This window comes from Apis cerana, linkage group LG13, assembly GCF_029169275.1.
Source record: "Apis cerana isolate GH-2021 linkage group LG13, AcerK_1.0, whole genome shotgun sequence".
NCBI classification, from domain to species: domain Eukaryota; kingdom Metazoa; phylum Arthropoda; class Insecta; order Hymenoptera; family Apidae; genus Apis; species Apis cerana.
In genome coordinates this window covers 2,198,000-2,208,813 of record NC_083864.1, presented here as the reverse complement: position 1 = coordinate 2,208,813, position 10,814 = coordinate 2,198,000, and the positions used below count along the sequence as shown (strand labels likewise).

Genomic DNA, 10,814 nt, shown 5'->3' with positions numbered 1-10,814 from the left:
TTTAAATGAATTTAAAAATTAATATATCATAATAAACTATAGCCTTATCTATTTAAAATGGATATGTTTTCAAGTTTACAAATTATTAATAACTTTATCTAATAATCTTATAATGTTATTAAAATATTTTAGTTTTATCAAATTTTATGTTTATAGCATTTATATCATTTTGTTTATGATTAAGTATAACATCATTAATATTATTTTTTTTATTGATGATGAATTTCATTTATATAAAATCATAAATACATATCTTCTTTGAAAATTTATTCAAATTGTAAATTTTTGATTAGCATATGACACAAGTTATCTTTTCAAAATAATGATGAAAATATGTTAATAAATTGTATGCACTTAAAATAAATTAATTAGATAGTTTTATATATATATATATAATTGATTAGATATGAATATATGTAAAATTAATTGATATACAATTTTGATATTACGTAAAAATTATATTTGAATTTAAATAACTTTATCACTTATGTTATCTTTCATAAATAAATAACAAATTAGTGCAAAAGTTATGATTTTATTAAATTTATTATTTAAATTTTATTAAATTAAAAAAAACAAATTAATATTAAAATTTTAAATAATCTAAAATTTATGTTGAAAATATTATTTCAGAATTTTAAAAATTATATATATTATATATTAACTTATATACATTCTCATATTTACAATCAATAATAAAAGTTATTCTATAAATATGTAATTCTGTAATTATTGGTCAATGATTTCTTCTGAGGTTATTGCACTCAGATTCCAATTGTTCTAAGAATAAACAGGCTAATTATATATTGCACCATTACTTCTCTCTACATCATATTTATATATGCCAGTGTATAAAATTTATTCACATTGAACATTTCATTTCTTTTTTAATTTGTTTTTTTTAATTTTCATTATATTTTAATTAATAGAGAAACGGATAAATAATCTACCAAATGAATAATTTCATGCTTATAACATTTAAATCATAATATTATCAATAATTATTTTTATTCATTTAAATATTTAATTTTATTCCATATTTTTTCCTTACTATTTTCTTTGTATAATGAATCTTTTCATATTTACATAATTATTAGTTACACTTTGCACATACATTATATATTTATATATTTATCACTTATATTTACCGAAAAAAATCAGGAATTTTAAATATAAAAATATGTTAAAAAAAACTATTTATTTTTAATAATAATAAAATATTTCAGATGAATATTATTTCGTATAATGAAGAAAATAACTTAATCATTTATTTAAATATTAATTTCATTTTTTTAATACCTTCCAATATTATGCTCAAAATAATTAATGAAATAATCATATAAATTAATGAAATAAATGAAATATCAATATCCTTTTTTTTTGCAATAATGTATATATTATATGTATATTTACACATTTATAATTGTTAGTCAATTTGTTAATAAAATAATATGTTTATTTACTTACCTCTAATAAATTAAATTAATACGATTATAAATCACCAAAGATAAATAAAAAAGAAAAATAGTTTATTTTAATCAAACTTGATTTGATATTTTTTTGTATAAAAAAATCTGATTTAAAAATAATTTAACATTTTTGATAGAATATTTATTGAATTTTATCTTATTGTCAATTATATTATAAATATCAATCATATTATAAATATAAAAATATAATAAAGAAATTTGATATATATATATACATGTATGTTGAATTAACAAAATTATTAAAATTATTATCCATAATTGAAATATTTTTTTCCATTATTATAATTATAATAAAATCATAATATATAGAATAACATAAATAAAAAAACGAATGAATATATGATAAAGAAATTTATTTCATCTGCTTATTATATGTATATAAAAATTAATATGTATATGGAAAAATAATTCTAATTTATCATGAATTATTTATATTTTGATCGAATATCGAATATCGAAATTAATTTGTATGATTTAAAGAAATGTCTTGAATAAATGATTTATTTTTTAAAATAATCATTTTCAGATAATGTGATAATTATTATTTTAGATTGATGATAATATATGTACTATTATCTGAATATATTATAGATAATTTTTTCATTATATTATGAAAATTTTTCTGTGATATTATAATTCATAAAAATGCAGATTTGAATTTTTATTTATTCCAATAATTGATATTTGTTCCATACATGTTATCTTTGTTTCGTGAAATTGTCATATATATAAGTATATAAGTACAAAGTGTCGAGAAAATAGATGGCTTTTATAAAAGAAACTTTGATACGTATTCAACTGTAAATAAAAAAATGAGAATAGAATAAGGAAAATATCATATAAAAACATGAATCTAAAAATTATTCTTCGTAATATGTTCGTAAAGATTTTTTTATAAAATATAATATAAATTTTTTATAATATAAATATTTAAAATTTATAAAAATTGATGTTGAAAATAAATTCCTCATATTGATATTTTAAAAAAGAAGATATTCAAAAATTTTTATATTTTAAATGTTTTCACATTCAATAATAAATTCGATTTTTAAGCGTTTTTAATAATGTTATTGGAATACTTATATCTATAATATTTATATAACAATACACAATATAAAATTTATTAATAATGTATATTTCCAAGAGAATTTAAAAATCAGGCAATTGGTCTTCTTCCAATCCATTGATTAATATAATTTTTATTAAAATAATTCTATGCGATTCAAAGGATCTATATTTTGACCATCTATTTTCTCGATACATTTATAAAACATATTAATATAATAATATTCGTGGAATATTTTTGAAGAATGGATTCTAAAGATCAAAATAAATATAAAAGTTGATATACAAAAATATCAATTAAGATTTATTAAATTAAAAATAATTAAAATTTATATTGGATGAAGAGGAACAGAGATAATGAGATTATTCTGTTTTTTTTTGCATCATTATTTCATTCTATTTTTATCTTTATTTTATCTAATAGAAACTTAAAATTTTTATTTAATAAGTAAGATTCATTCTACATTTTTGTATATCAATTTTTGTTTAAAGATTTAAAATCAATCCTTTAAAGATTTTTTCACGAATATATTAATATCCTATATATCTTATTGACAAATTATTTTTTATATGAATTTTTAAAATTAGTAGTAGAAATGCATTATTTGAAATGATTTGTAACAATAATTTTATCTGATATGTTCTATCGTTTACATAGATTTGCTAAATTAATAAATTAAAAAGTTTTCATTGATTTTTTAAAATGAAAATGATAATAAAAAATATTTTTTAAATGGATAATGATTGGAATGAATAAAAGTTTGAAAAATAAATGAAAATTTCAGTCTATTAAATTGATAATATGAATTATAACTAATCTTACATCTTATTTTGTATTTAAAAAATATTGAAGATGCAGATATTTCTTTGCAATTGGCATACAAATTGCAATGGTTTTTCTGCGTAATTTATTATATACGATATAATTTTAAATACATGTAATATAAGCATTTTGAAAACAATTTATAAAATAGTAAAATAACTGACCCATTAAATTTTTTTTTCCGAAATATTTTTAATATAATTATTGTTTTTATTCTATTGATTCCAACATCGTTTTTGACAGAACACTCTTTATATCTAAATAGTCTCCAAAACTATAGTTATATGTTAATGTAAATGTATATATTTCTTGTCTATTCTTATAAGAATTCTCTAAGAATTGTAATTCCTGAAAAAATAGTTCGCATCTTTCTTTATAAATTTATCTATTAACTTCTTACAATGTTATCACTGGTCTGGTTTAACTCCTTCGGTATTTGCATTAGAAAATATTTAATTTAATTGTGAAAAGGATATGAAATTTTCATTTTTCACTGACAACGCGCATGTTTTTCAAAATTCAATACATGGCACTATACAATTTCAAATAATTTTTTATGTAAATTTATTGAGATAATTTTTTTGCACAAAATATGACCGAAAGAGTTAAATATAATATTTCATAAAATATATTTTTTTATAAAACTATTTTGTATTAAATCAGACACTTTTGAATTAATATTTATACGAAGTTTCGTTTTTGAAATTATAATCTAAATCCAAAATCTTGAAAAATATTGATTTTTTTTAATTTATAAAAAAAAATTTATTATTTATTATATTAATTTATTATAGTAATATAAACAATTTATATATTGCATTTTATAGAACAGATATAAAAAGATAACAAATAAAAATAATATAATATAGATCAAACATGATTTATATCTTGCAGGCAAAATTTTTTTTTGCAGATAAAGATTATTTTTTACTGAATCTGAAATTTAAGAAAAAATTGTAGAATATATTGGATAATAATTGATGATTCGACATGTAAAAAAAAAATAAACCAAAAAATAAAAATATTCATTTGAAACTTCATTTTCAAGAAAATTGAGTTTGAAAACTTGGCAGATACAAAATGATGTGTTTCGACTGGATATATGTAATTATTAGAATTATTATAATAAAAAGAAAAGTATAGAATAATATTTTTTTCTTAAATTTTTTGTTTTCGAGAAAATCGAAATACAAAAGATGTGATCAAATATTCATGTATTCACTTATTTCATTTTCAAATTTTCAAATTTTATTTTCTTGAAAACCAATTTCACAGTGAAAAAATTCTATTTTTTATTTATATATATTCCATTATATTTATTATACATTTCATTATTTTCGTATATAAAATTAAGTTTTACTAAATAATATAATATTATTCAATCGGAAATTAAATATAATAATATTTATATTTAAAATAAACTTGAGACAAAGATACATCACATGACACGATGCGACGTTTGTCATTGGACAACAGAAATCTGATCACATGCTTCTGTTTAAACAAATAATATGATGTCGATTTTTCTCCCGCACAAATTCGACAAAATTTAATTCAATGAAACATAATATAATTCCATATATCAGTAAATTGTATTAAATCAATATCTATAATTTGATTTTAATTATTATTATCATTAAAAAAATAGAATAAAAATAATAAAATAAAATAACACTTTTGAATCATTAATTTCTCATTATGTAAATAAATTCAAAATTGTCCGATTCAATTTAGATTAATATTCGTGGTTAGATATTATTTTAATTTCTTATCTAATTCATTATTTTACATAAACCAGCTTAATAACATAGTTGTACCCATTTACATTCACTATAATAAAATAAAAATTTTAATTTGCGAAAAGATCTATTTTGATATTATATTTTCTAAGTATTTAATCTTGTATATAATGCAGGGAAGATTTGTTTCTCTCTTTTTTTTTCATTAAAAATCTTATCTTCTACGATTTTTCTGTAGGAGATCTTATCACATCAAGATAAAAAAATTATATAATCAAAATTATGAATTTGTTAAATCAATAATTAATTGCAACATTCAATTTACGATGACTAATGATTAATAAATAGTTATGACATTACGTTATTATATTAAATTATAAAGTAATTTTTACATAAATACATATATCAAAAAATATTATAATATTGTGTACTCGTATACGTTTATAACATACGTGTACATTTGTTGTTTTGAAAAAATTTATAAAACTCAAAAATTATTTGTTTTTTTTATATTTTGTTCATTAATTACTATTAATTATTTCTTGAATTTATTGTAAAAAAAATTCATAAATAAATTATAAATTTTATTGACATTAATTAATACTTAATTTTTGTTTCATTTAATTTTAATAAAAATAATAAAAAAAGAAAAATGTTTTTTTCTAAAAAAAATATATAGGAAGTGATGTGATTTATAATTATTTACTATTGAAGAAATATTTTCAGTTTTTATCTTAATTGCATTATTCATTCACAAAAAATATAATTCTTTTTAACAATTAATATATATGTCTTTATATTTTTTTACAATAATTAAAATTCAAGATGTTTTATCCGAAAAAGAATTATTTCTTTAATCTGAATTTTTATTTTGAACTTTATATTAATTCATATTTTTTATTATAATATTTTTATCATATTATTCATCTTTTTTTGTACAATTTTAATTTAAAATATTATTTAAATTATTTTTAAACTATTGCCTGAACATTATAATATAATAATATATTTCAATCATTTATTAGAATTATTTATCAACCAATTACTGTTTTTTTCAAATTAAAATTAAAATAAAGTAAATTTAAAATTATCTTTCTTTACTATTTTTGTAAAATCTTAATAATGTTGTTTCATTTTTATATTTATATAAACAATGCATACTTAATTTTAAAAATTTATTGAATATATCATTTGTTAAAAATAATAATAAATAAATTTATGAATGAATTTATTTGCATTATTTGCAGAATAATAATAATCATAATATATATAATATAATATTTTTTTGTTTAAATCAAAGGATTTAGGCAAAGGTTTTTGGCGAGCGAATACTAAAACTGTTACAGAAAATTAAAATCTTAAATTTGAAATCATTAAACACAATTAATTTAATCAGTTTTATATTAAAAAATCATAAGAATTTATAAAATATGTAATTTTTTTTCTTTGATAATAAATAATGATAATTGTTAACTGTTTAAAATAGATTTTTCTATATTAAATTTTTCTATATTTCTCAAATTATCATTTGCACATTATACATATGTGACTCTTGTTATAACACTATCAGTGGTTATCTGGAAGTATCACATATATATACAGGATTACCATATGCTATTTCCTTTATCATTAGAAGAGGCTCAATTCCCCTCCAATACAGAGAATATATGATGTTATCTTCACTATTATTGTTAAATTAGGCAGAGATATGTCACGTGACAATGCAATGCTTGGTTTTGATACAAACTTGATCATGTGATGTAGTTCCTGTAATAGTGAAGATAATGTGATGTCATATATTCTTTTTATATAAAAATTCTTATGTAAAACTGAGCCATGTTTAGTGATAGAGGAGATAGCGTATTGTCTCTGACGGCAACCTCATATGACTCAAACAACTAAGTATGCTTATAAATGTGAGTTATCTTCTATTTATATGAAATATAATATTTGATATTTTAGGAAATGTTTTATTTTATTTTTAAAAATATATATTTTTAAATAAATTCTCAATATATAAATAAAATATATAGTAAATAATTTAGTTTTACAATTCTTAAAGATATTAAAAAAGAAAATCATTCATTAACGTGATTTTATATGATTTTATCATACCAATGGAGATATTATTAGCAATATTATAGAAGATCACTCATTTTTGTTTATGTATGAACGAAAGCATTTATAAAAATGCCCATCGTCTTTGAATTACATGAGATGAAATTTACATTCACAGAAGATATAATTGATTTGTTACATACGTATTAAATCATTGTCAAGAATGTCGTTCTTGCGATATAACAAAAATGTTTTTCTCTTGAAAATTATAGCAAAATTATTCTTCCATAATAAAATCCATATTATAATTTTACGTTGCTATACACAAGTAGCTTTGTATCCAAATACAGCGTCGGCCGTTTTGCTGCAACACGGTTGATCCAATTGATAAGAGGTATCTTTTTTTTCTTTGGACATGCATTTAGCGAATATCTCCTGTCTTCCTCTCTGCTCGCTTCTTGCTTCCTCAATCGACGCATCTTCCTTTACGATTTTCTCAATGTTACTGCTGCTCAAACGCCGTTCCATCTGAATAGCTCTCGCGGTTTCCTCATCCTTCTCCAGAAAGTTACACATGCTGACGCGTCTTTCTCTCAGCAACGATTTGCCAAGGGAAAAATTAGGCCTGGCCAGAACGTCTGTTCTGTCGAAGTGATAAGCGCTACCTATGCGATCTCTTTGCAACGGCCTGGCTAACACATCCATTCTGTCAAAATGGCAGATACTTCCACCGCGATCTCTTTGAAGCGGTCTGGCAAGAACATCCATCCTGTCGAATTGACAGATGCTCATCCCACGATCTCGTTGCCACGATTTCGGGGAACTATCGAGCTGACAGATACTCATCCCTCTGTCCCGGAACAAGGGCTTAGCATCTGGGGCTCTGTCCGATGTTTGGCAGATGCTGGCCTTTCGCTCGCGTTGCAACAATTTCGTGGATTCACTGATCTGTTTAAAGTTTCTTTGCGTATCCGATTCAATGGAGGAATCCGGCACGGTATTGTTCTCAGAAAACACTAAGAATTGGAGGTCGAACGCGCTTTTCGTGCGTCGCGGTGTACCTTGACCACCTGGGAGCAAAGATGTACTGGAACCAATGAACACGCTGTTCTGCCTCGGCCGCGTTTGACCCGAAGCATAGTTCAATTCATGCCCCGTCGGATAATCGCTGCAGAGTATATTGCATTTCGAGAATGTGCGCCGATTCTGCGAACAAAGAAAATTAATGATTTATCAAATATCGATTTCGTTCCTGATTAAACATTGCTATCTTCACCAGCACTAAACATGACTTAATTCTCCTCTGGGAAATTTTTCTGCACGAAGAGAATATGTGACGCTACATTATCTCCACTCTTACCGTTTGATTAGACAGAGACACGTCACATGACACGATACGATGCTTGGATTTGACAGAAATCTGGTCACGTGATGTAATTTAGCAGCGGTAATAGAGATAATATGACGTCATTCGTGCAAAATTTCACCGGAGAAAAATTAAATCACGTTTAATATTAATAGGAGGAATAGAATTTTTTAGAAAATCGATTTTTGGTAATTCTTTATTCGACTGAAGAAAAGAATTTTAGAATGATCTATTTATTTTTGTATTTTGTATTCAGTTGTATTATAAAATTTAAGATTTGATTTTTCAAGTCAAAATAAGATGAAAATTGGGAATAAAAAAAATTGCGTTTTCTATTTTCTTATTGATAATTAAAAATTGATGCTTTGAACGTGAGCTAACCTTTCTGCACGAACGAATATGGAGTAAAATAAAGAATAACAATCCAAAAAAAAAGATCCAACATAGCGCAATATAGCACAGAATAGTACTTTCCTCATATATCGTAAGAAAAAATTACTGTAATTCGAAAATTTTTTTTTTCAAATCTATAAAATATCTTTGATTATTTAACACAATTGAATTCGAATTATCGATTAAACAAAGATTTAGATTATTTCAAAAAGAGAAGAGAGATTAAATTATAATAATAATTTTTAAATCAATTTAAAGTCTTTAAATCTTAAAATTAAAATTAAGACAAATAATATTTTTCCAGAAATAAATATATATTTTTTAGAAATATATATATTATCTTGAAATTAGAAAGAATTTAAATCTACTTTGAAAATGATGATTAAATGAAAAATTATAAGAAACGCAAAATCTTGCTTTTTTAGAAATTAAAAAATTTTTCATTTATTATTTATATCTCCTGATTATAAAATTTTTCTTAAAGATTTGGATATGAATTAAAGATAAGTTTTTAACATAAAATATAAAATAGAGAATTTTTATTTAAATAATAAGCAAATAATTATCTATTTTTCCGGAATATATAAATTAATCAAGTTCATATTAATTTCTAAAAATATTTCGATAAATAAATTTAATCAATATATATTTTTGATTATTTGATTTTATTTGAAATTTTTTACTATTTTTATTGCTTTTTTATGTATTTTTAAAATTTTGAACTTAGAAGTATATATATATATATTTAATATAATATAATAATATAACAATATAATATAATATTGTATATACATATTTAAATATCTCATTTAATTGAAACAGTCTGTGTATTCGTATTTTACATTGAATTCAATTTATTTCATTTTAAAAAATATTAATGAAGCATTTTAATATGAAAAATGAAAATATTTCATTTTTAAAGAATCTGAAATAGTCTATTTAAATTATTTCAATATATTTTTCATGATGAATTATATACATTTCTAACATATAACATAACATTTTATAATAATTTTATACAATTTATTATGAATAAAAATTATATAATTTATTATAAAAATTTATTATAAATAAATTTAATTTTAAAAAAATTTAAATTAATTTATTATAAATAAAAATGAATAAATTAAAAACATTGAGAAATTTAAAAATGTAAAAATTGCTAATTAAAATTGATTAATCAATATTAATACATTTATTTTATTAAAAATAAGTTTTCTTTTGTTATTTTGTTATTTTAAAATTTATTACAATTCAAATATATTATTATAAAATATAACAATATAACAATATATTTTTATATATTGTATAACTCTGTTATATTGAAGAGGATTCTCGATGGAAAATGAAGAAAAATTGTTGACAAATCTTTGCTGAGACGTCATTTGAACTATTCAACTAAAAAGAGTATGAATGTACGTAATTCAGTTGATACATGTAGGAGTAATATATTATCCAAGCTTCGCAGAACACGAATAGAATGTATATAAAGTAAAAATTTCTTTGGTTGAATCAAGCCATTGGATAACATTCTATGTATCCAAACTAGATTTCATAATTTATTTTTACAATTATTAAAATATTAACTTTTAAATTTTCACACTAATGATTAAAAATATATAATATGTATATAAATAAATATAAAAGAATTCAATTAATTAATAACAATAAATTAATTTCAAATTATATAGACTATAAAAATCACATTTAATGATTATCGTAATAATACATTAAAATTGCTTTGAAAATATTTTTGTACATGATGTTTTTAATGATTGTTAATTTAATGATAAAAATTAAATTTTATCTTTGCTTAGAATGAGATATTAGAATGTAAAAAAATATCGATTGTATTTGTATTTTAAATTATTTTCAACATT

General features: G+C 20.5%; 1 protein-coding gene across 2 annotated transcripts in view; it reads right to left on the bottom strand.

The window, feature by feature from the left end:
* Positions 1–1,853: 1,853 nt before the first annotated feature.
* The window catches only part of LOC107996996 (uncharacterized), a 128,205-nt gene continuing 119,244 nt past the window's right edge, over positions 1,854–10,814 (bottom strand). Inside the window, exon 5 of one of the 2 annotated variants that reach the window (XM_017055334.3) lies at positions 1,854–8,381. In XM_017055334.3, the coding sequence (XP_016910823.2) occupies positions 7,494–8,381 (888 nt within the window). In that variant the 3' untranslated portion in view covers positions 1,854–7,493. The remainder of the gene's footprint in view (positions 8,382–10,814) is intronic. The other variant, XM_062083468.1, reaches the window with a different exon arrangement.